Source organism: Eutrigla gurnardus (genome assembly GCF_963514095.1).
Source record: "Eutrigla gurnardus genome assembly, chromosome: 8".
Taxonomy (NCBI): domain Eukaryota; kingdom Metazoa; phylum Chordata; class Actinopteri; order Perciformes; family Triglidae; genus Eutrigla; species Eutrigla gurnardus.
The window spans coordinates 18515722-18540705 of NC_139922.1; the positions used below are offsets into that span (position 1 = coordinate 18515722).

At 42.3% G+C, this 24984-nt stretch overlaps 3 protein-coding genes across 3 annotated transcripts; 2 read left to right on the top strand and 1 right to left on the bottom strand.

The window, feature by feature from the left end:
- Window positions 1-6410: 6410 nt before the first annotated feature.
- dnajc16 (DnaJ (Hsp40) homolog, subfamily C, member 16) lies at window positions 6411-11366 on the bottom strand. Its single transcript, XM_084014471.1, has 15 exons — window positions 11217-11366; window positions 10694-10888; window positions 10550-10616; window positions 10123-10447; window positions 9827-10011; window positions 9596-9700; window positions 9347-9505; window positions 9124-9254; window positions 8786-8969; window positions 8170-8349; window positions 8015-8091; window positions 7790-7870; window positions 7528-7617; window positions 7262-7432; window positions 6411-7157 (listed from the first exon to the last, which is right to left on the bottom strand). Exons 2-15 carry the CDS (start codon window positions 10876-10878, stop codon window positions 6710-6712), a joined length of 2388 nt encoding a protein of 795 aa, XP_083870597.1. The 5' UTR covers window positions 10879-10888; window positions 11217-11366; the 3' UTR covers window positions 6411-6709.
- Window positions 11367-11629: 263 nt separating this feature from the next.
- Window positions 11630-15265, top strand: casp9 (caspase 9, apoptosis-related cysteine peptidase). The gene is made up of 10 exons (XM_084014669.1): window positions 11630-11976; window positions 12354-12564; window positions 13162-13248; window positions 13335-13396; window positions 13526-13702; window positions 13785-13874; window positions 13966-14113; window positions 14227-14415; window positions 14549-14658; window positions 14761-15265. The coding sequence occupies exons 1-10, from the start codon at window positions 11800-11802 to the stop codon at window positions 14863-14865; spliced, it is 1356 nt and encodes a 451-aa protein (XP_083870795.1). The 5' UTR covers window positions 11630-11799; the 3' UTR covers window positions 14866-15265.
- A 5198-nt stretch (window positions 15266-20463) lies between these two features.
- Window positions 20464-24675, top strand: LOC311017102 (L-rhamnose-binding lectin SML-like). The gene is made up of 9 exons (XM_084015258.1): window positions 20464-20589; window positions 21335-21367; window positions 21458-21520; window positions 21653-21788; window positions 21886-21995; window positions 22085-22129; window positions 22266-22398; window positions 22592-22695; window positions 23829-24675. Exons 1-9 carry the CDS (start codon window positions 20559-20561, stop codon window positions 23858-23860), a joined length of 687 nt encoding a protein of 228 aa, XP_083871384.1. The 5' UTR covers window positions 20464-20558; the 3' UTR covers window positions 23861-24675.
- The last annotated feature ends 309 nt before the right edge of the window (window positions 24676-24984 follow it).

A 24984-nucleotide genomic window follows, 5' to 3' on the forward strand; every position in this document is an offset into this window, starting at 1 on the left:
AGAGGAAGAGTGAAGCTGTAGGGACCAGAGAGGAAGCGTGGACCTGTAATACTGGGACCAGAGAGGAAGAGTGGACCTGTAGGGACCAGAGAGGAGTGAATGAATGAGCACTTGAAGCCGTCTTTGTGGTGCCGCTCAGTCAGGTGAGTACAACAACACACAAAATTGTGTGCGTTACGCGTTGTGGGATAAACACTCTGCAGTCTGTGCATTCAACTGATTATGTTATACAAATATCCAGCTGCCTTCCCCGGTGTAGCTTCACAAGAATCAAACAGAAGAATTAGAAAATAAAAGAATTAGCGTTCACATCGTTCCTGATTAGGAAAATCCTTTTTGGACTATTTGACGGCCCTGGGTTTTGCATCATGTCAGGTGTCCTCACTTTATTAAAGCTGGTCCTGTGCTCCCTCATTTGCACTGTTAGCTTTCGCCTCACTGCCTCCACTATGTGTGTTTGTTGCCGCAGTCGCATGCTGCTTCCTCTTCTTCGTGTTGGATTTCCGAGAGCACATACAAACAAGCTAGGGAAGGACTCTGGCAGTCTCAGACTGACAGGAAGTGATCTCACCATAGCAACATTTGAAAACAAAAGAATAACTTCCTGTTTTGACTGAATTATCACATCAGAGAGGGAATGGTAACTGGATAGTTTTTTGGTGACTGGTCTGTTACTTGAAGTTAATATAAATATATATATATATATATACACTCAACAAAAATATAAACGCAACACTTTTGTTTTTGCTCCCATTTTTCATGAGATGGACTTAAAGATCTCAAATTCATTCCAGATACACAATATTACCATTTCTCTCAAACATTGTTCACAAATCAGTCTAAATGTGTGATAGTGAGCACTTCTGCTTTGCTGAGATAATCCATCCCACCTCACAGGTGTGCCACATCAAGATGCTGATCTGACATCATGATTAGTGCACAGGTGTGCCTTAGACTGTCCACAATAAAAGGCCACCCTGAAATGTGCATTTTTTTTGCTTTATTGGGGGTCTGGGGACTCAGAACCAGTCAGTATCTGGTGTGACCACCATTGGCCTCATGCAGTGCAACACATCTTCTTCGCATAGAGTTTATCAGATTGTCAATTGTGGCCTGTGGAATGTTGGTCCACTCCTCTTCAATGGCTGTGCGAAGTTGCTGGATATTAGTGGGAACTGGTACACGCTGTCGTATACGCCGGTCAAGCACATCCCAAACATGCTCAATGGGTGAGATGTCCGGTGAGTATGCTGGCCATGCAAGAACTGGGACATTTTCAGCTTCCAAGAATTGTGTACAGATCCTTGCAACATGGGGCCGTGCATTATCTTGCTGAAACATGAGGTGATGTTCATGGATGTATGGCACAACAATGGGCCTCAGGATCTCATCACGGTATCTCTGTGCATTCAAAATGCCATCAATAAAATGCACCTGTGTTCTTCGTCCATAACAGATGCCTGCCCATACCATAACCCCACCACCACCATGGGCCACTCGATCCACAACATTGACATCAGCAAAGCGCTCACCCACACGACGCCACACACGCTGTCTGCCATCTGCCCTGAACAATGTAAACCGAGATTCATCCGTGAAGAGAACACCTCTCCAACGTGCCAGACGCCATCGAATGTGAGCATTTGCCCACTCAAGTCTGTTACGGCGACGAGCTGGAGTCAGGTCAAGACCCCGATGAGGACGACGAGCATGCAGTTGAGCTTCCCCGAGACGGTTTCTGACAGTTTGTGCAGAAATTGTTTGGTTATGCAAACCAATTGTTTCAGCAGCTGTCTGAGTGGCTGGTCTCAGACGATCTTGGAGGTGAACCTGCTGGATGTGGAGGTCCTGGGCTGGTGTGGTTACACGTGGTCTGCGGTTGTGAGGCCGGTTGGATGTACTGCCATATTCTCTGAAACGCCTTTGGAGACGGCTTATGGTGGAGAAATGAACATTCAATGCACGAGCAACAGATCTGGTTGACATTCCTGCTGTCAGCATGCCAATTGCACGCCCCCTCAATGCTTGTGGCATCTGTGGCATTTTGCTGTGAGACAAAACTGCACATTTCAGAGTGGCCTTTTATTGTGGGCAGTATAAGGCACACCTGTGCACTAATCATGATGTCAGATCATCATCTTGATGTGGCACACCTGTGAGGTGGGATGGATTATCTCAGCAAAGCAGAAGTGCTCACTATCACACATTTAGACAGATTTGTGAACAATGTTTGAGAGAAATGGTAATATTGTGTATCTGTAATGAATTTTAGATCTTTAAGTCCATCTCATGAAAAATGGGAGCAAAAACAAAAGTGTTGCGTTTATATTTTTGTTGAGTGTATATTGTTCATCTTGCTTGTTTGCTCACTGTCTGGGCAGTTACTGCAAACTATCCGATGTATGGCTTTTGAATCAATTTGAACGATTCAGCTCGTGAAATTATTTTTCAGAGGAACAAATCTATCAGCCAACACGTGAAGGTTGGCTGATAGATTTTGCTTAAACAGGTCAATTTAAAATCTTCCTTTCTAGTGTCATCGATGAAAATAAAACCAGACTCAATCAGGGCCCATAAATATTTCAGCAAGTATAGATTTACTTACCGCTTCAGTTAATTCCATGGATTTTCTTCTGCAGGCAATTTGACTGAGCTCAAATCCCCCTGCAGGAGTCAAACTGAGGTGCAGCTTTAACTCCAGGGATGTTTGATTCCCAGTTAATTCAGCCAGCTCACCGTGTGAGATTACAGGAGGTGGAGATACGAAAGGATGTTATGCAGACGTACCTCTAACTTTGTCTTAACTTTTACAAGATTTTATCTTTTCTAGACTTCTGCCTCAAAACCCAAGGTTTAATTCCCACAGTGAAATAATGAATGGATTTAACTTAACTGCAGTCACTGTGTGTGTGTGTGTGTGTGTGTGTGTGTGTGTGTGTGTGTGTGTGTGTGTGTGTGTGTGTGTGTGTGTGTGTGTGTGTGTGTGTGTGTGTGTGTGTGTGTGTGTGTGTGTGTGTGTGTGTGTGTGTGATCTAAAATAGGTCAGCATTAGAGGAAGCTGGAAGGGGTATTATGTCAGGACAGCCTGATAAGACCTAGGTGTATTCTTTTGTATCTCTCTCTGAGAACGGGTGCATGAGATGTGGGCAGCAAGGCAAAAGACCAAAAGTTTAAAAAAAGTGTCCATCACAGGAGTAAGACCCTTTTTTCTTCTTGAGTTTGACTTGCTGTGATGAATAGTCTAAGTCTAATATCTGCCATCACAAAAAGACCAAAACCAATATGAATTGATGTATTGTCTGTGCAGCTAAAGCCTAGTTTGTTATTCCTTTGTACCATAGACATGATGCACCATGATGAGGTCACACTACTGTGTGTCATGCTCTTTCGTTACAATAGACAGCAATTTCTTTTGAAGGAATCCCATGTACGATGTCCTGCTGCCGAAAATACTCACTTATGCACCAAAAGTATTAATCCACGGTTGAAAATAGTCCCCGAGTAATGCTACAAACTACGGTGCCCAGCTGATTTTGGAGGTGTGTGTGTGTGTGTGTGTCCGATGACTTTAGGTCATACAGCCAAAAGTACACACATGTACAAACACAGGATGCAGTCAATGAGGCTCCAGTAATCAAAAGGGAACACCGGCAGAGGAACTCGACCTCTGCACTTGAGACTAAAACCCACGGACACATGGGCCATCTTTCTTCCACACACAGCTGAATGTTGAAATGATGCCAATACACTTGGTGATCTACTCTGAGAGGAAGGGAGTGAGTTTCCTTTCACAAAGCACTCTGTGTTCATCGTCAAGCCACTGTTACCTCAAATCAAAACACAAATACCTGACCTCATTACAAAGACGGTTAAAAGTAAACATGGGTTTCTGCAGGAATGTTTAATGTTGTTGTTGTTAAACACATCAAATATGAACTCCTCAACAACAAGAAGGCATTTGCTTCCACGCCTATCTGACCTTTCGTCATTCTATAGCATTTCCCTGCTCCTTATTTCTCTATCAGATAAGTAAATACACATGGGGACCCAAACCCTTAGTTACTGTTGCTACACCGTGCAGTTTACAGGAAGTGCCTTTCCATCCACCAAAGTTATTGTGTCGGTAAAAACAAAATGCAACCAAGTACACAAACAGGCGTGGCGAATTATGGCTCACCTGTTGATATCACCACCACGCCACCAGGAGCATAGCTTTGTTTATCATTTTGCACAAAAATTGCATTGATTTGGTCTATTTGATTTCCTTTGTTTTGTAGCTACAGTGGGTTACTAACGCACTAATAGAACTGGAGTTACATCTAAATACTAATTACATTCTCACTGATTGCATGTGAGAAAACAGGTTTTGTGTAGCTCACATTTAGAGTGTTTAAACCTTAATCGGCTTAATTTGCCTCATCCAAGCATCCTGGTAAACAAGAGGGTTTGAAGCTGTAAATGAGGACTTAAATCGCATAATTACCAAATAAACAGAAACAGGAAACTTAAAGGAATGCTTGAAAAGATCAAACATACTTCTGGTTGTATGGTGCCCTCTTGTGGCAGAATTACAACATTGTAGAACATAAAACATTACACACGTTCACAAAACCATCCATTAACACGCAAAGGGAAAATTAATAAATAAAAACACAAGAAGCCAGTATTTTATTTTTGTCTTACCTTGCATTGTAGTTTCAGTGCAGCAGTTTCTCAGGATATGTTTTCTAAAAATCCATGTGGTTCCTTCCTTAAGAGCAGATACACTCCTCACATAGTTACATCCTCACAGAGATGCTGCTTCATTTGCCATAATGGTGCTTCCAAACAGTCTGACTCAGCAGTTACAGGCCAATAAGGAACAGTCTAATATTAAATATCCTATTTTTTGCATCATGAGATCTGCTCATCAGACAGAATTGCACCATTTCACCTCAGCTCTCAACAGGCTCTCGCCTTATTCTTAATTAGCTCGGCTCAATTTACTTAATTTTTTAATTCCAGGCAATTAGAAGCACCAAATAAAATCACAGAATCAATGATGCTTATTTACAAAGAGACGTATTTCTGTGAACTCTGCTGAATATTTTACAATTAAATCATTGTTGGTACCTCAATTGAAAACAGGGGTAGTTGCAAGTAAAACTTTTATTTTGGACCAACTCACATAAACTGATGGAATGAACGTTAAATGACAGACTGGTGTATTATTTAGAGAAACCGGATAAAGCAGGGTGTCGAGGTTTCTGATTCAGTTACATTTAATGGGAATTTGAGCAAACTTTAGGTGTAAGTAGGATCAGAAATGTCCAATAAGTATGATGTATAACACAGGACACTTCAGGGGAGTGAGAAAAGTCATTAGATTTGAGGAGATGATTACTGAATAAATTAGGTTGTGATTTTCTTCACAAGAAGGAAGATTCATGGTCATTTGTAAATAATCTGGAGACGGTTAAAACTTTTCGGTTGTTAGCAGTATGTAGCAGCGGTAGAAGCATTCCATATGATTGTTGCATATGTAGCAGATTATCACGTTATCTAAATACTTTTGTCCCTAAATACTTTCTTTACTGTGTACACCATAAATTAACTGTATTCTTTTGTTCTGAATAACTGAAGTATTGGTAAATGAATTCATAGAGTAGAGCCATCATTGATATTAGTATATAATACAGATATTAACACCTGAGCAAAAACCAGACATTCTAAACCGCACACTAGTGTTGAGCCACTAGGTGTTCATCACGTTATTTTCAAAGGCTGAATGCCATCAGCTGGTAAGAAAGGCAAACTTTGCAAATGTAATTAACAAACATAAAAGCATTTTATTACAACCAACAAGAGGATAAATGCACTACTGAAGACCATTAGCACACATTTTTTTCTTTTTTTACATTAACCTGTAAAAAAAAAAAAAAACAATCTTAGGAAAAAAACAAAACAACATAGAACAACATTTTGATAAATTCATGTAAAACATTCACCTTATCTTTTAAGTTACAGACTCTTTAAAATACAGGTCCTCTAGATAACATGATTATGTACAATATTTACACACATCGCACCAAATTTATATGAACGTTTTTACATTTAATGTTGACGAAACAAACTAATAACCCAAACAAGCACTAAGTTTGCCTTCGCTATCATGTCTACGGATTCCAAGACGACGTAATGATAATGAATCAGTCCATGTGGGAAACATTCAGGAAATGAAATGGGAAGCCTGTCGGTCATGTTTGCTACATAAAGCTACTGGCTAACTGAGGTTGTTATATTGGTACGCTATATTGCACAAGCGAGACAGCATCATCTAGAACTGGAAAAAAAAAATGTGCCGAGATGCATGAAAAGGCAAGACGTTTGATGCTAGAGACATGCATCTATTCACAGTATTCACCCATGAAGACTAAGTTCTCCTGCCTCCTTTCAGTGCGTGTGTGAATATGTTAGGTGGTCAAGAAGCCAGCAGAGTTCCCAGGCGGCCACAGTGAATTAGTTTGCTGTCGACATGGCTGTGGAAGCAGCATTTGCCTGAATGAAACATGACAACCAATAGTTAGAAAACAGCATGCCACGAGTGGAAGAGGGGGTCCCACAGGAGTTTCACTAAAGTCTGTAATATTGACCCAACTTTTGAAGACGTCTGTAGCCATTAAATATCTGGAGTGCAAATAAAGGCAGCTCTAGCAGAACGTGCCTGGTTCTATTTAGTGGGGGTGATTTTGTCGAGTCCCGGCCATGTGGGGATGTAGTAGCGAGGCAAAGTGCCTTCCATGAGCCTTTCCATCCACAACCCCAGGCGGTCCAGTTTGTGGTGGATCTGCAGCGTGGACAAGCTCCGGGATCGGTTGGATCTGCGCGGCGGGTGGTCGTCACGGGAACGGGATCTTGACCTCCCCCCCGTGGTGCCCCCTTCATCCTCGGATGACTTGCTGTCAGGGTCTTCCCCGGTGTAGACGGGCTTAAACAGACAAAGGTACTTTTTGTGGCCGTTAAGCGCCAGCACGTAGCCGGTGTAGTCCATCTTGCGGTTCCCCCCGTCGTCCTCGTCAGCGTCGATATGCATGGCGTCCTGGGCGTATTCCAGCAGTGTGTTCATCCACTGGCCGTGTTTGTCGATATTCAGGAAGGAGAAATGCAGCGTCATGCTCCTAGAAGAGTGTTTTAAAGGGTGAATGTGATGAACTATCTATAAATTGGATTGTTTAACAACAAAACACTAAAATAGCGTGGACTCCATTTGGTGGTAGCTTACCCTGTGAAGGAGTAGACCTCTTTGGCAAACTTGCTAAGGAGGATGTTCTTGGAAGCGTCGGTGAGCACCAGCACTATGTTCATGTGTCCTGGCCTCAGCTTCACCAGGTTGCTCATGTAAGTGATATCAGTCAGCTCTGTCACCTCCACAAAATTCTTCTTGGGAGGCCGACTAAAACAAACGGCAAAAAAAAAAGAAAAAAAAAAGGATGTTAAATCCTGTGGTCGTTAAAGCGTTAACATGGACATTTATAAATGTATTCTTGCCTTGAAGCGCTACCAGTTCCTGGTGACCCATTTTCTGCTTTTGTTCCATCTTTTGCCTTTGGTTTAGTCTGCTTATCCTCACTTGAGTCACTGAAAACACATGAAAACATTTTCCTAAAGGGGACATGCAGGTGTAGAAGAGTGAAAATGAATAGCATTATTGCTTTGTTGTCTTCGGCTTGTCTCGCACTAATCCCAGGAAAGGCTGGTGTTGCTATAGTTACAGTTTTGGTGGTCTAGATGTGTAGGTAAAGCAACCGACCTGAAGGCCTGGATGACCACAGTTCCGAATAAGATGAACAAGGCAGAGAAGATGAGGGACAGAAGAGGCATCATCTCACGCCTGCAAAACATCAAAGATGTCTTAGTGCAAACGGTCCAGCGACTAGAAACTTCCTTGCAAATTAACAGTTGCAGTTCAATATTTTTAACGTAACAAACATTTCATCTTCATGTTAACATTTCTGCGTGGACCAGTTCAACCTACCAGTTGTTATGCAGAATATCATCTATGACTTCAGAGAGGTAATCGTAGGATGCATAGATCCATCGAATGACAAACATCTAGAAAATGACATTATTACACTTAGTAACAGGCCTGCTTGATATTTAGCCCTCTATTTTCACTCAAAGAGAACGTACAGAGGCAAACTCGTTGTTGAGCTCAGGCAGCATGGCGTCATGGACGAGGATGGACGGGTCCTTCTGAAGACGCTCCAGATCCTCCTGGAGATGCTGCTTGTCTTCCTTGCTGCCGTTCCAGGCGGTCACTGGCTTGAACAAGGCTTTCCCTGCAGCATTCCGCCTCTCCAGGATCACCACCTGAGTAAAAAAGCAATCCGTTTGTTAATATGAATCTGGCATAACACACTTTTTATGGGAACATTAGCAATTAAGTCAAATTCCAGATACTTCCAAAAATATTTGATTTTTATTTTTATTTGAGCTTCTGCCCCCTCCTGCCCCAAAAAGCCCAGTCTGCTCTGATTGGTCAGTCGGCCCACTCTGTTGTGATTGGTCAACCACTTAGTGGGTTTGTCAGAAATGTCACACCTCTTACCATAATCAGATAACAGGAGTTGTACTGCGGAGGAATAGTGATAAAAATACATTTTGGCCACTTGTTCTTCAACTCCTTTAACTTTGAACGTTCATACAAAGTCTTGAGTCTTTGACCCTCTGGAGCCCTTTAACATAAATCCCCACATACATAGATTCCCAGTGGAGATGGTGTGTGTTGTGTTGGACAGGAGTGTACCTGTGCTGGTGACTCTGTACTGCCCTTGTCCTGCATGAGCGTGTCACACAGAGGTTGCTGTAGCCGCTGGTACACATAAGCAAATCTCAGGACGTCCTTGGTATTGGCAGAGGCAAATGAAAGGAACGCATGTTTCCCAAACAGAAAGGTCTCTTCGTCGCCTGTGATCAGCAGGACACAGTATCTGAGGGGAGGAAAGACTTGTATATGTAAAATACATATCTTTAAATTGTTTTTAACAATTAAATACATTTACTTTGGTTTCATATTTTTAATCGTCTCCGACTTGTCAAGTATGAACAGCTGTATGGAAAAAAGAAAATGGAACGTGCTCTTACTTCCTGCGTCTATGGAACTGTTTGACAGGACAGAGCTCATCAAAGAGCTTCTGATTGACCAGCCGTGGCACAAGGAGGAATCTGTTGTTTGACATGAACTCATCAATTATTTGCTTTTTCATTCCTTTGGCCTGCAGAGGACAAACATAAGGACATAGACGAAGCGAGTGAGTGGTAGTTCTGTGTCTGGAGTGAATAATGGCTCCCCGCTGCTGTGATGTACCTGAATGATGTCGGCGGGCTTGTCGATGTTCTCTTTGAAGACCAACATGGTCGGAGCGTAAGTGTTAATATTGAACTGTTTCTGCAGGTTAGCGGTCTCTGAGAGGCCCTGGTCCACGTAGCCGAACTGCAAGTAGTCCTTATAGGCAAAAGCTGTCAGCTGTGGAGACACGTGATAAAAGATAGTTAGGTTATTACTGTCGGTGGCAACCGAGGTACATTTGACGTAGAAACTGCAAGGTCAGCCTACTTTGTACAGCAGGGGAACTACAGGAACTTGGTCGAACAGCAGCACGTGTGGCTTGTTGAGCTCATGCCAGCTGTTCAGGAACTGCAGGTCATTCTTGTCAGTGACCTGAAGTGTAGAACGTGCACAATGTTTATCCCCTAGAAATGTTTGCCCTACATTTTACATAATTCAGTCGTCCTCACTGTAATGCATACACAATGTTTATCATTGGACAGAGAGATATGTATGTACCCAATCCACAAGTCTCTGAGGAAGAAGGTCTTCTACAAACTGCCTCAGGTGCTCCTTTGCGACAGCGTAATGAAAAAACGTCACTTTGCCATTTATGACTCCAAGTATGGATGGGGTGCGATGGGCGCCGAGGTGATTGGCTAAGCGTCTTTCATAGCCAACGTCCACCACACCTATCCCGACACCTGCAAAGACAGGACGTCCACAAAAACACACATTTTCAACTCTGCGTATGGTATTTTATGGACGGCAGGGCTGCTGGATACTTCTGGATGATTCATAGTTGAAATCCAAACCTAGATTCTCCATCTCCTGCACCACCTCTTTCCACACAGGCTCGATGTGGATGCAGCTGAAGCACCAGTCCGAGGTGATCTTGATCAGGTATGGTCTCTTGTAGCTGTCGGGCACCACGTCGTTGACGTACTGGTTGAAGTGCAGCGTGTACTTGTTGTCGGCGAAGTCCCTGTGGTTCTTGCTGTTGAAGGGAAAGTTGAAGAAGGACTCGTCGAAGTAAAAGCTGTCTTGGCGGTGAGCGTAGCGAGCGCTGCCATATTGCTGGGTGTCGTCGGTCTGCCCGTAACGGTCATAATTGGCACGTTTGTCCTCACTGGACAGGATCTAGATTTGGGATCGAGCAAATATCAGTAGAGCAGACATCTTCCTCTACGCACCAGCTGCATATTCTATGAGTGGAATTGCAATTTTTTTTAAATGATTTACCTCATAAGATTTGGTGATCTTGATGAACATGTCCTCAGCACCTGGGTTTTTGTTTTTGTCGGGGTGCCTTGAGAAGAAGATATCAGTTAAGGAATGGATGAGGCTCACAAAAACGGGTCAGCATCACGTGAGAGAATATTTTACCATTCTTTTGCAAGACGCTTATAGACCTTCTTGATCTCAGCCTGGCTGGCACTCCTGGTCACTCCCAAGATTTTGTACGGGTCCATCTCGGGCCCGGCGTGAGATGCTCCCGTCAGCAGCACCGAGAGGAGGACCACCACCACCACCACCACAGCCAGGGGCACGAACATCTTTGACCCCCCCATCACAGAAAACCTGTAACGCGTCAGAGTGTCAGCATCAAGTTAAAGTGGATTGACAGTGAGGATGTTCAGACCTGGATTCCTAGACTGTGCCTCTTGAACACAGCCTCTCCTCCGTACTGACGTTAGCTTTGCAATGATGGAACATGATTCAGACGACCGGGCTAACACAAGCTAGGCAACACACAACAAGAGAATACTGTGTCATAATGCCGCTGACATGTATCTGGGCTTTGACGTCATTCCCCGAGGATAAAAACGCTCACGCAGTTTTATTTTTTTCTCATTAGGGTTAACGTTGCGTTGCTACAGAGGCTAGCGGTCTGAACGCAGCGGCTCACCTAAAGCAGATGCAGTCATCCGCTACTACGCCACATATTTGGTGACGGACGGTGTTCTTCAGTTTGTTGGTCCACACTGATGTGAAAAGACGGCGAAGTGCACGAAGGGTGTGTTCAGCAGCATCCCACGGCTCCTCCAGGACGAGCTCCAACCTGCTGCCGCGGAGCTGGAGTAGAGGGTGGGGGTGGGTAGGGGAGGAGGCGCCTAGTGACTAAATTAATTTGGGAGGGGATTGAGTATTTAGTGACACCCTTTTGTGTTGTGTACTCGGTTTATTGCTCCTCGCGCCGCGGGTTGTTCTGTATATGTATTGTTGTACTCGGGCCGGGTGACAGCGGCGCGCTGTGACTAAAATGAAACGCACCCTGTTTATTTTCCTCTCAGTGGACCAATCACAGAAGACGGCGTTGTAAACAAGGAAATGGCTAACGCAACAGAGCACACAAGAACCGAAACGAAACGAAACGTCTACTATTTACAGGAACAAGGTATCATTTTGATTTCCACAAACGAGCAGGGCTATTGTTCACATTCTAGGACACCGTCCGACTCTACTAGTTAAGTTAGTTAATAACGGTTTTTATGATACTTCTCTGTCTCGCTGACTTCATTGTGAATGAACTGAGAATGGAGGAAAGCCACAAGATGATTCTCCGGCGAAACAGGACCAATCTGGTGACAGACTTGGACCCATCAAACCTCTATGATGGCCTTCTTCAAAAAGGAGTTTTTACCCAAGACATGATCGATGAGATAAAGGTAATGTTAATTGTGTATGTTACATTTAATGTAATGCTGGTACTTGTCAAAGGCGTAATGGGTTACCTGAAACACAGCCTGGGTGATACCTAGGAGCAGTTTTTAGTGTATGTGAGACAAGAAATATGTAGTTAATGAGGATACAGTTCATTGGAGGGGAGTTCCTTGCTGCATACAGGACATCAATTATTGTATTCGCTTGTTCTGTTCTGTTATTGTGTGTTGGACTGTGGGGGTTTAACTTGTATAGCATTTTGTTTCTGTTTATATCTACCAGTTCTTGAAAGAATAGCTCAGTTGGGCTAAAAGACTTCTGAAATTAAAACAAAAATAATGATATAAAAATCACACCTGTTACTGTTACTGTTTCCCATCAGAGCTCTGGGACCAGACGTGGCCAGGCCAGACATTTAGTCCAGGACTTGGAGACCCGGGGGAGTCGGGCCTTTCCACTATTTGTGGAGTGCCTTCAGGAGACGGGTCAGCACAGTTTGGCCGAGCTTCTTTTGAATGGAGCTCCAGCAGTTCAGCTCCAGCCTGCAACACCCACTCAGGTCGTCTGCCCCGTTGTCCAGCCTCTCCCACTTTGTAAGTGTGTGATAATACTGTGGTACATTTAATGTCCTAAATGGCTTTTGAATTGTCTTTGTGGGCAAATGATTACATTGACATGTTATAGGATTGTGCCGATATCCGCATAAATTCCGATATTAATTTATGCATAAAACGGTTGAACCGGCATTTCTCCTTATGAAGCACAGCAACTTCGCTTGCGGTTGAAGAGTCGTATACATATGCAAGATGAGCAAAAGTTCACCTTTCATAGTTGTTTTGAAGCCATGAGCTAGTCACAATTCCGATGCTCATTGAATGCGTCATACTGCGGTGCCGTATCCGCATCGATGGTTCCCTAAGCAAAGTAATTTCTAAGCATATTTTTGACTCTCCTTTCCGTGATTACGGCGAAACCTACTGTGTAAAAGACGAATGTATCACTCGGGAGGGTCTGCTATGTCAAGTGCAACGCCTAGTGGGAAAGGTCGGTATATCCGGTACGGTCTGGTCTTTGGCTTAATATCAAACCGGTTTGAAAATGTTTAAACCGGCCCAAGCCTTATGTGTAACCCTCTGGTCTTGTAATATTTATTAATATTTAGTGTTCTTTCTTTCTTTCTTTCTTAATAGCTTCTCACATGGATGTTGATAAGGAAAGAAAAGAAGATATTGTCCGTGTTAATCCACTACCGAGACCCGTTACTACTCTCATTCAATGTAAGCTGATTAATTTAAAGATGTAATTAATTTACATGCAGGTAACAGAAAATGTTATGCTTAACATATTGATGCTCATCTCACAGCACCTGAAAGGGAGGCTGAAAGAGCAAGGCAACAAGGCAGAACTCGACGGGATAGTATTCAGGTAAGCACCATTTATTTGCACTTTACAACCAAGAGAAAGACAAAAAATCTTGCTCTGCTAAATGTCAGATTATATATTTACACCAAGCCTCTTTCCGTGCTTCCTTTTTCCCCTGTTTGTGTGTGTCAGAGCTATAAAATGGATGCCAGTCCATGCGGACATTGCCTCATCATAAATAACGTGGAGTTTGAACCTGGGAGTGAGCTGAGCAACCGCAAAGGCTCCAACATAGACTGTGAAAAGCTGGAGAGAAGATTCAAGGCACTCAACTTTATTGTGGATGTTAAGACAAACCTGAAACAAAGAGTAAGAGTCATTTCTTCTGCTTCCGTGTCCAAAACCGCAAGTAAAACTTCACGTCACGCTGATCGTTATCTCTGCATTTCAGCAAATCAAACATCAGCTGTCAGCTTTATCTAAGAAAGACCATTCCCAATATGACTGCTGTGTGGTCATCATGCTGTCCCATGGGACTGAGGTATGCCACGTCCTGTATTTCTTCCCTTTTTTTTCTGACCCTCTCAAGTTCGGATCCTACTTTTAATGTGTGCTCATTTTTATGTTTATAGGTGAGTCACAACCGCTTCCCCGGTGCCGTGTGTGGCGTCGACGGACAGCACGTCCCAGTTCAGCACATCACAAATTACCTCAATGGCCAGCATTGTCCATCTTTACAGGGCAAACCCAAACTTTTCTTCATCCAGGCCTGCGGAGGAGGTGACTGACATTGAACGTACTGCTATTTGAGTCAAAGTTGCAGAGTGAGTGTAAAAATCCGTAATCCATAAGTTAGTGGTCTAATAGGGGAAACATTTGCTTTTATCCTCGAGATGAAAGAGACACAGGCTACGAGATGTCCCCTGATGAGGTCAAACCATCCGTCTGTGGAGCAGACGATCAGACGGACGCCATTCCGATGTCATCCAGCAGCGACTCTCTGAGCATGTCCGACGAACCGGACGCCAGAGCCACGCTGCCAACCCCGAGTGACATTCTGGTGTCCTACTCTACGTTTCCAGGTGTGTTTCAGTGTCTGTGTGTTGCATTCATGTGCCTGCGTTTGTTTTAATTGCTAACAGAGTCGGGGCAAGTGAGACACATGGCTTCATATGTACAGTATGTCTTCCTGACGCCTTTATGTGACAAACACAGGTTACGTTTCTTGGAGAGACACCAAGTCAGGCTCCTGGTACGTCGAGACACTCGACCGCATTCTTGAGGAAAACGCTGCGACCGATGACTTGGCCACAATGTTGATGATGGTGAGCTTCTCTTATACCAGCAGGATTAGCAGGGGCGCTGTTTAAGCCCCTACGCCTTCCAAAGCTTTTTAATAATCTGATATTGATTGTGCTTATTTCCAGGTTAACAATGAAGTCTCCCAAAACTCTGCAAAAGGGCTCTACAAGCAAATGCCTGGTTCCTTCAACTTCCTCCGCAAATTTTTCCACTTTCAAAGCCAAGCATAGCGGCAAAAGTTCAGATTTACTCTTCTCAATTTCACTTTCAGGGAATGTTAGTCTATTTCAATGCCATAAGGCATTAGGGTGATTTCTTAGGATTATGCCTCAACAGAGTTGTATGAATTTGCTAAACGTGGTACTTTTACAGACACAATCATGACTTATTGTATATTTGTACATGTCTTGTCGGGTTTTAATTGTTGGGAACTTTTCTAAATGAACTTTTTGGGTGTAGGCGTTATCTTGATAAGATAATATTTACTGTGAAAATGTGGTTCAGTTTTTGTTTTTTATTCTTGATCTCTTATGGAAATGGTAGCTTTCAAATTTCAAGAGAAGATAATCGACACACTGATCAATTTGTACTCTGAAAATTGATAGTAAATATTTTACTGACTTATTTCAAGTCGTAATTTTAATATTTTTGTGAATTTCTTCTTCTTCTTTTTTTTTTTTTTAATCATTTGGTGGCCAGGAAAGAAGTTTGTGTCCTCCCATTTCTTCCAGCATAACTAAATATGTATCAGGCTCCAAGGGTCATATGCTTTGACTGATCTGCTGCTCGTTTATACAGCTGTTTTCTGCAGCTGTATAGTCCAGCTCCGGCTGCAGTGGTCGAGTGAACCAGCTCCAAGCACCACTAGATGGTGTTTGTGACTCAAAGAAGACTGGTGCTCTCACAAGTACCTTCTGCAAGTCTTCCCTCCACTGCCGCCAGGGGTCTCCATAACATCAAAATGGCCTCATTTCATTTGTATTTATGTTTAGAGCCTCACAGCCTATCACGGCTGTCAGCTGTTTCTCTCTTTACCCTTTAAGGTACTACTCAACCATTTGGTAGACCACACTTTAAGTGACTATATTTCATTGATAAATGCATCAAGCGTAACTCAACCTGAATGAGCCATCTCTACCGTTACCGGTGTAGTTGTGCAATGCTAAAAAATCCACTCGATGGCACTGTGTCTGTGAGCAGTATGCCTTTTCAGCATTCCTTCAAACAGGAAGTGACACAGCGAAAATTCACTCGTACTTTGATGACGCATATCGGCGGGACTTTCAAAGGTAAGACTATTTTGTTGACATATTATCATTTCAGATGAGTTGTTAAACGGAATTATGTATCTTAATTCAACAAAAATAAGTCTTATAAGGGTCAAATAATTTTTTCAAACCGTGCTCTACCAAACGGTTGAGTTGTCCTTTTATGGTAAAAGGTAGAGAAGCTAGCTAATTAGCTAGCTAGCTATAATAAAATTAGCTATTTTCAATGAAGAAAAGGGTTAGTGTTGTTAAAATGATTAATTTAAAGTCCTCACGCATATGGTAGTCTAACATACATCCAGGCGGGTGCGGCAGGTGTCTCGATCCGATCTTAGGCCACCTCATGCGGACTCACTCTCCTCCACACTGACCCCGCATATGGTTCTCTAACTTACATCCAGGCGGGTGCGGCACATCTTTCGATCCGGTCTTAGGCCACCTCAGCCGGACTCACTCTCCTCCACACTGACCCCCCCCCCCCCCCCCCCCCCCTCCACAACTTTATTTTTTCTAAGTTCTCACGCATATGGTAGTCTAACATACATACATCCAGGCGGGTGCGGCAGGTGTTTCGATCCGGTCTTAGGCCACCTCATGCGGACTCACTCTCCTCCACACTGACCCCCCCTCCACAACTTTATTTTTTCTAAGTTCTCACGCATATGGTAGTCTAACATACATACATCCAGGCGGGTGCGGCAGGTGTTTCGATCCGGTCTTAGGCCACCTCATGCGGACTCACTCTCCTCCACACTGACCCCGCATATGGTTCTCTAACTTACATCCAGGCGGGTGTGGCAGGTCTTTCGATCCGGTCTTAGGCCACCTCATGCGGACTCACTCTCCTCCACACTTTTTTTCTTCCTCTGTCAAACGGTGGAGCAAAGAGGTCAAAGCAAAGGTCGCTATCCCGTGCCCATCACTCATCCCTGCCTACAACCAGCATATGGGAGGCATTGATCTGTCTGACATGCTGGTACACATGTAAAAGACCCCGGCGAAATCCAGGCGATGGTACCTTCCCCTGTTTGGGTACATCCTTGACCTCTGCATCTCAAATGCCTGGCTTGTCTACAAGCGGGACTGCAGCCTCCTGAAAGAAACAGTGCTGCCTCTCAAAAAGTTCTGTCTGGCAGTCGCACACACTTTGGCTCAAGTCAACAAGCCAGCATGCAAAGTTGGCCGACCTTCATCATCCTCTCCACCACAGATGTCGTCGAGCAAAAAATCCAACACCCCAAGACCCTCCCACCCACAACCAGATGTACGATATGACAACTTCAGACATTTGCCACTTCACTCTGACAAGCGGGGGCGATGCAACCTCTGGTGAACATAAAAGTTTTCAGTCTAGTTTTAAAAGTGGTCAGAGTTTGGGCAAGTCTTACATCTTCAGGAAGTTTATTCCAGCTATTTGTTGCATAGTGACTAAATGATGCTCTCCCGTGATTGTTGTTTACTCTGGGAATCACTAACAGATTGGTCTCAGAAGATCTTAGTGGTCTAGAAGTCTTATGTAGTGGGAGCATATCAGTGATATGCTTCGGCCCTAGACCATGTAGTGATTTATATGTGAGCAGGAGGATTTTGAAATCAATCCTCTGACATACAGGGAGCCAATGTAAGGATTTAAGAATTGGTGTAATGTGCTCACATTTTTTGGTCTTTGTAAGAACTAAGTCTTGAGCTGACATGAGCCCTAAGTCTTGCTACATTTTTTAGGTGATAGTAGGCTGATTTTGTTACTGATTTAACATGACTGTCGAAATGTAAATCAGAATCCATAATAACCCCAAGATTTCTGGCTTTGTTTGAGGTTTTCAGGGACAGAGAGTGAAGGTGTTGAATTACTTTAAATCTTTCTTTTTTTGTAGGGTCTAATTAATTTTTTTTTTTTATTGTTGTTATTGTTATCATAATTGAATAAAAAATACAAATAAATAATTTTTCCTTTGCTTTTTTCTTGGTGCGTACCTTAAAGGGTTAAAGCTGTTCAACGATTTGATCAGAACACCTTATTTAAACAACAATTCATATGATAGTTTTTACTCCATTCAGCAAAAAAGATATGTGACCACACAACTTGCATAAATACAGCTAAATCTCATATTTAATACTGTACTCTTGATCGTTTGATGATGGCTACGTGTGACTGACTTGTTAATGCTGATAGAAAAGGAAACACAGAAATACAATGCTCCAGTATACTTTGGAAGTCTTCCGTCATACAAGATTGCCCAACTCTGAGAGCACCAGACTGGTCTGCAATTCCTTGTGAGGCGGTTGAAACACATTAAACCTCTTCCTTTATTCTCTTCTTCCTTCTGTGACATGCTGGCTCAAAGCATGCAACATGAAATGGGGAAACCACGCCGGATTACAATCAAGTTCAACAATAAAGAATTTATTGTATAATAAAGAAGAATTTACAAGGATCAAATAAATAAAGAATATTAAAGATAAAGAAGTGTGGTGTAAGTCAGTAGAATGTAGTTAACCAAAAAGTGTCATGCAAAGTCAGTCTAATGGTTCAAACAACAGACACAAAACACCGGGAGGAGGAAGCAGCCCGATCGTCTGTGCGCAGAGCTTTTAATCATGCTGTTCAACAGGCTGTCAATTAGGCTCACCTGACACCAATTACCTGCTCACAAACACAGGGGAAAAGAGCACAGGCCACAGCAAGCATGGGCGGAGTTAGAGACAAACCCAGGGTCGTCACAGTGATCTTTGCTGTTCTGTTTGTTGTTTACTCTGGAACAGAGAGTTGGTTTTGTTTAAACTTTTTTTCCCATATTGTCTCCAAAATGTTGTCTCAGAGAAATGGGGTCTTCGGCTGCAGTATTTTAGTTTCTTTCCCAACTGGAAAAATCTTTGTTTTAATACATTTGGCATGAACACATATGGAGAGAGTACTACATCGACCATTCTTCGAGAATCAAGCACAGCCTTCAATACAACACAATAGAGTAGATTATTATATTTTATTAGGAATTATGTGGAAATGGGGTTGGATAATGAGATATTCCTATTTATCTAATCATCAGTACTTTTCTTGCTGTCTGATTGAGCTCCTCTAACCTGTGGAGTTCCTCAAGTGAAACCTTCAACAACAAAAACAATAGCACAAACATTTGTTTTCCAGCTAATTACGAGCAGCTGAAGAGCCATCGATTGCTTCCCTGTCAGGTGCTTGCTCTAAACAGGTGCACTGTTTTCCTTGTGCTGTGTCGACTATATTCTTCAGCTTCCTTATAAGAATGGCAACTGATTCATCACGGAACGAGGAAGGAATTAGTCTTGTGCATCAAATTAAAGACAACACTGTCTTGTTTCCGTGTAATTCTGCTTGATCGTGTTCTTTATGTTCCCCCTGTTGCAGGGGTGATGGGGGGAAAAGGGTGTTTGACGTAAGTGTGGATGAATAACTGAAAAAGACATTAGATTCCAATTTCCTTTACTTATTTCCACTTGGGATTTAAGCTTTTGGTCGTACTTTGAGCGATTTGGGGAATTCAAGCAGGAGGTGTCATGCTTCCATAGATTTGGGCTACACTTATGTTCTCTTAATATTAGTGTGATCTGATTCAATGACGATCATTCGAAGAAAAGGTGTGACCTGTGACACAAAATGTGCATGTTTAATGTGACTCATGTTGTTTTAAAAGTTGTCACAGGTGAACACTCTTTGGCCTACCTGCAGTGTGTGGATCACGTTTTCTCTTCTTTGGTGCATTAAACTAAAAAAACACAAGCTTTATTGGGTTTTCATGTCAGCACTTCATATGACTTTGTTCTTCTCAAATCTGCATTTTCTCTCTTCTTTCCTTCAACTCTTCCTCTTCTTTGTGCCTGATGAAGACCAGATTAAATCTGTCTATGGTGCCAAACAACGACGCCACGACCAGACCACATGTGTCTACGAAGGGCCTGTCTCTCGGATCGAAAATATCGACTGCTCACACCCCACCAGCGGTGTTTCTGACCGGTGCAGTTGCCCACTTTTTGTCATCATCAAATTTGAGATGCTATCCATTTTCATAGCGCAATCAAGCTTGTACTCGTGTCATTTAATTTGACAGATCTTTGGATTATTCCAGAGGAGTCTCTGTAAATATACCGAAAACCACAGTAAGATCATAATAAACATGCATTCATAAAAATACATTCAGATCCAAATACATTTAATCAGCAATGTGTGGCTGATCAATTGGGGATTCAGTTTTAAAATGTTGCACACAACAAATCTAAATGTGAACAAGCAATGATCCACTGCTGTAACTCTCAGTGACGTTTTCGGGTCTTCCAGGAAGTCCAAAAATAAATAACAATAGGTGTTGCTGATTGTACCAGGAAGTTCATAAAAGTTCCCAGAAAAAAAAAACAATGCAACATTTCATTCGTATGCGTGTTCGCAGGAATCTAGTTAATGTTATTGTAAAATAAGAGCAAGTGATGAAGATTTTTTTTTCCTCATTCATCAGTGTTGCATTTTTTAAAAGAATACAATGGTGTGGCCACAAAGCCAGATATGTTCCAGTTGTGCAAGATTGACTTGTTCTCTTCTCTATATAAGAAGAAGACAGATCTTGTCCCGGCAGAATAGATGAAACCATCAGGCCCACTATTCACCTCAGACCAGATCTTCTACAACCATGCTCCGCTTCGGACTCAGCGCCACACTGTGTGAGTACACAACTGACCGACGACGGGAACAATAATTGATTGTAAATATGTTTCGTTACAGAGACAAACCCCAAAATCTTACTTGTAGTGCTGTTTATCGATTTAAATTGCTTTGGTGTGAGTTATAGTTTTGGAAATGTCGGCCTTCTCTCCAATATAATTGTACAATGTGGGACTCTGCTTTGAGACATCTCTCTCTTTGAGACTATTATCGCCAAAATTAGCTCACACCAAAACAATCTAGATTGATACACAGATAAAATAACGATATTTAGATGATAAAATAATAATCTTTTTTATCAAAATAATCTTTAATGATTATAAATCAGCAAACAGGATGCAAAAGGTGTAGAAACATGAATATGCAAAATGGCAAATGATAACACTGACAAAAATAAGAAGAAAATAATGAATAAAGAAAAGGTAAAAAGGCAAGGATTGAGAAATTAGGGGTTTTTTTTAGCTTTATTGTTCATTTTGGCAAAATCAATTTGGCAAAAATACAAAAGTATTCTTCTACTGACCTGTGTTTTAAAATGTGCCCAGATTAGGGGTGCCTTTAATTATATACTTAATCTCATGAAGAAAATTGACTTGGCTGCAACTAAATGTTGTACGATGATCCATGTGCCTTTTTTTGCACAATCCATATTGTCTGAGTAACAGCTAATACAACATATTTTATTTAGGGAGCCTTTGTAACTTTAGTTCATGTTTGGCTGACACAGTGATATTTCTTTTCCAGTGCTGGCAGCAGCATGTTCGCTCATGACAGCAGGTAAATATCTGAGTGAATATGAAATGTATTTTCTACATACAGCATGTGGTTTGAACCTGAACAACTTATGATTGCATATCTATTGTTTAGTTGTTTCCACAGAGAGAACTATCACCTGTGGGAATCTCGGGAATGTCCAGAACCTGAGATGTGGTATGACTGAACTCTTTGAAGTCTTTATGTATTAAAGACTTCATTTATGTATTTATTTTTCACGTACAAATAAATATAATTAAGTGATTTGTTTAGGAGCTGTTTCTTAATTTCTCCCTTGGTGTGTAACAGATTATGGAGTGATCAAGGTGCAGACAGCGCTGTACGGACGTGCAGACAATGTGACCTGCAGTGCAGGAAGACCTCGGAGACAGCTTGCCAATACACAGTGCTCTCTAAGTGGAACATTGGAACTCCTCAAGAGCAGGTACACATTACATGTACAATAATAGAACAGTGTATATATACTGTATATGTGTGTGTTTATATATTGTGTATATAAATGTTTACCCTGTCACCTACAGGTGTGATGGTAGGAAGGAGTGTGAACTGAACATAAACACTGTGCGTACGTCCGATCCCTGCCGTGGCACCTTCAAATACCTGGACACCACCTACACCTGCGCCCCAGCAAGTCAGTCACATGTCTGCATGAAACTATCAATGAAGGAAGACTGCACATTTTACATTGTCTAATATGATTTATTCATGTTACTTTGACAGTTCACCTTGTAACATGTGAAAACTCTTTGGCACACCTCCAGTGTGGTAATATATATATTTTCTCTTCTTTTAATGGTGGATTTATGTGATAAACATAATTACATGTTCAATACATCCAACCTATTCTAAATCTTAACCACATTTCTGTCTTCTCCACCTTGTCAATTGTTCCTTTTGACAGATGTAGCACAGATTATATTTGTGTTCGGTGCTCACTACGGACGCCTTGACCGAACCACCTGCTCTTTCAGACGGCCCACGCGTCAGGTTCAAAATAACGACTGCTCAAACTCCACCAGCGTCGTTGCTGAGAGGTACAGCTGCACAACCTTTTGCTAAATAACAACAATAATTAAAGATTTTAAGAAAAATTGCCAAATTTGTCACGGATGGATAAGTCCAAATGAACTGGAATTCTTACAAGGAGAAGAGAAACAACCAAATGTATCAAAGATGGTCCAAGTTGCATGAAAGCCTGTTTTCACTCATGTCACTCTGCATCCACAGATGTAACGGGGAAAACAGCTGTACTTTCCCAGTGAGCAACTCGGTGTTCACGGATCCCTGTGTTGGAACTTACAAGTACCTGGAGATGGCCTACATATGTGAATGTAAGTATCTTAAAAGCCTATCTGGCTTTATTCGCTCTGACAAACAGCCAAACGTGTGATATACTGTATATGGGGTGGGGAAAATGGCATGATGCAGAGATATATCCACATTGTGTTTAAAGGTCCCATATTATGTAAAACACGTTTTCTCTGGTCTCTACACCTATACTGGTCCTCCCTGAGCCTGCCAACTCCCAGAATGTGGAAAATAAGCGAACCCCACCCCCCCCCCCCCCCACTGGTACAACTCCTGCGCTCCTACGGGCTGATCAGATCCAGCTCCAGTCGTTACGTAACGGAGGGAGTCATTTGCATAGGCCAAATTCCTCTGCACGATGATGGGCCGAGGTGAAGTTTGTGTCCTGCGGTGAGACAGCAGTGAGATAGCGGTGTTTCACAATGTCGTTGCACAGAGCTAGACGCGCAGATTGCTCTGTTGTTGGTTGTACAAATCAACATAAGTGCTTATATTCTGTCCCAGCTACAGAAGAACAGAAGAGACACTGGTTGCGTTTTGTTTTTAATGACAACGTGCCGGCTACGGTCCGTGTTAGCTTGTGTGTGCTAACCACTTCACATCGGCTTCAGTAACGAGTGTCAGTACAAAAGCTGGCTTTGCCTCGACACTGACCCTCGTAAAAGGATCTGTCCCAACCATACGGGACCCAGCAACTTCACCTGAGCCACATAGGCCAGCCATAGCGATACATCCACGTAAACATTGGCGCATGCTAGCACTAGGGACATCCTCTCCGTCGCTCTCCAAGTAGGCAATGACAGACGGAGCTCATTAGCATTTAAAGGTGCAGGCACGGAAACAGCCTGTTCTCAGGAGAGCTCATTTGAGCAAAGCTCAATGTGACAGGTGAACACTCTGAAATTCAGTACCACGGATGGGTTTGGGGCAATGCATACCGAATCCAGTGTTGTTGGACCTCTGACAGCTGTGTGGAATTGAGGAATAATAATATGGCACCTTTAAAGTACACTAAAACAGCCAACTGCTATGGAAAATATAGACATTTCACAGCTGTGATTAAAAAAAAAACAAAAAAAAAACAAAAACCCCATCTATGTTCAGTTACTTTAATTGTTTCTCAAATACATATTTTCCTTTTTTGTTGTTGTTGCAGATCCTGGGGTCATTCCATTCACGCATCCATAGCAATAACCTTTGCTAACATACTGAAAGTTCAGTCATATACCTATCCATCCATTAATAATCCATTTGGCATTTTGTTCATTAGCTGTAGAGCAGAGGTCTTCAATGTTTTTCAGGCTAAGGACCTTTTTGCTGATAGTGACACGGTGGAGGGACCCCCTATTACATATTGTATAAAATTGTGTTGCCAATAATAAAATGTAATGCAGCCTATAGATCCATGTATAAAAGTAATTTGTAATGATGTATGTATCCAATGCTAAACCATTAAAATAATTGTTGACAGATATATTTATAGAACATATTTTAATTCTATATTGGCAGTTCTAGTTTCATATTTGGATTTTTGGAAGAAATGTTTTGGTCAAATTATTTCGGGGACCCCATGCAGCAACTCCACGGGCCCCCTAGGGGTCCCAGACCCCCTGTTGAAGATCTCTGCTGTTGAGCAAAAGAAACAACTAATAATGATTAGTAATTATACCCATATGGAATAGTTTGTTAAATACAGGTTGAAAATGATTTGCTGCTGCTGTTTAAAGGTTGAGTAGGTGATTCTATTCAGAAACACTTTCTGTCATATTGCTCATTTTGGAAATTGTAGCCAGCTGAATGCCACTGGAGTCAGTTTCAGGTTTGTTTCTCACAATAGATGTAGACTGGCCTGGATCCAAATGAATAAATACTGTGTGTCTGAACCAACCATCAGTCCCACTGGTCACCTCGGCTCTGTAAAAACCACCGTCCGCCTCAGCACCACAATCTGTTCACTGATGGCCATAATAATAAAATGTTAGTTGTACAACCAAGGACATTTATATGTGTGTGTTTCCTTTTTCCGTGTTGGCAGTCAATTGTCTGCTTGTAAGTCCGTGGGTGTGTTTGTGGTTTTGTGTGGGTGGGTGGGTGTGTTTGGGTGTGTGTTTTTGGGTGTGTGTAGGTATGTGTATGCATGTGTGTCTGGTATGAGGATCCTTGATTATATATTTATGTATGTGCCTTTTATGTTATACTGGTTAATCTGGTTTGTGATGTTCTATTTACTGATACATTCTGTCAACAAGCCATGAGATACAAATCATGAACACATTTTAATTCATTTGTGGCCCCATTTAAATTCATTAGTT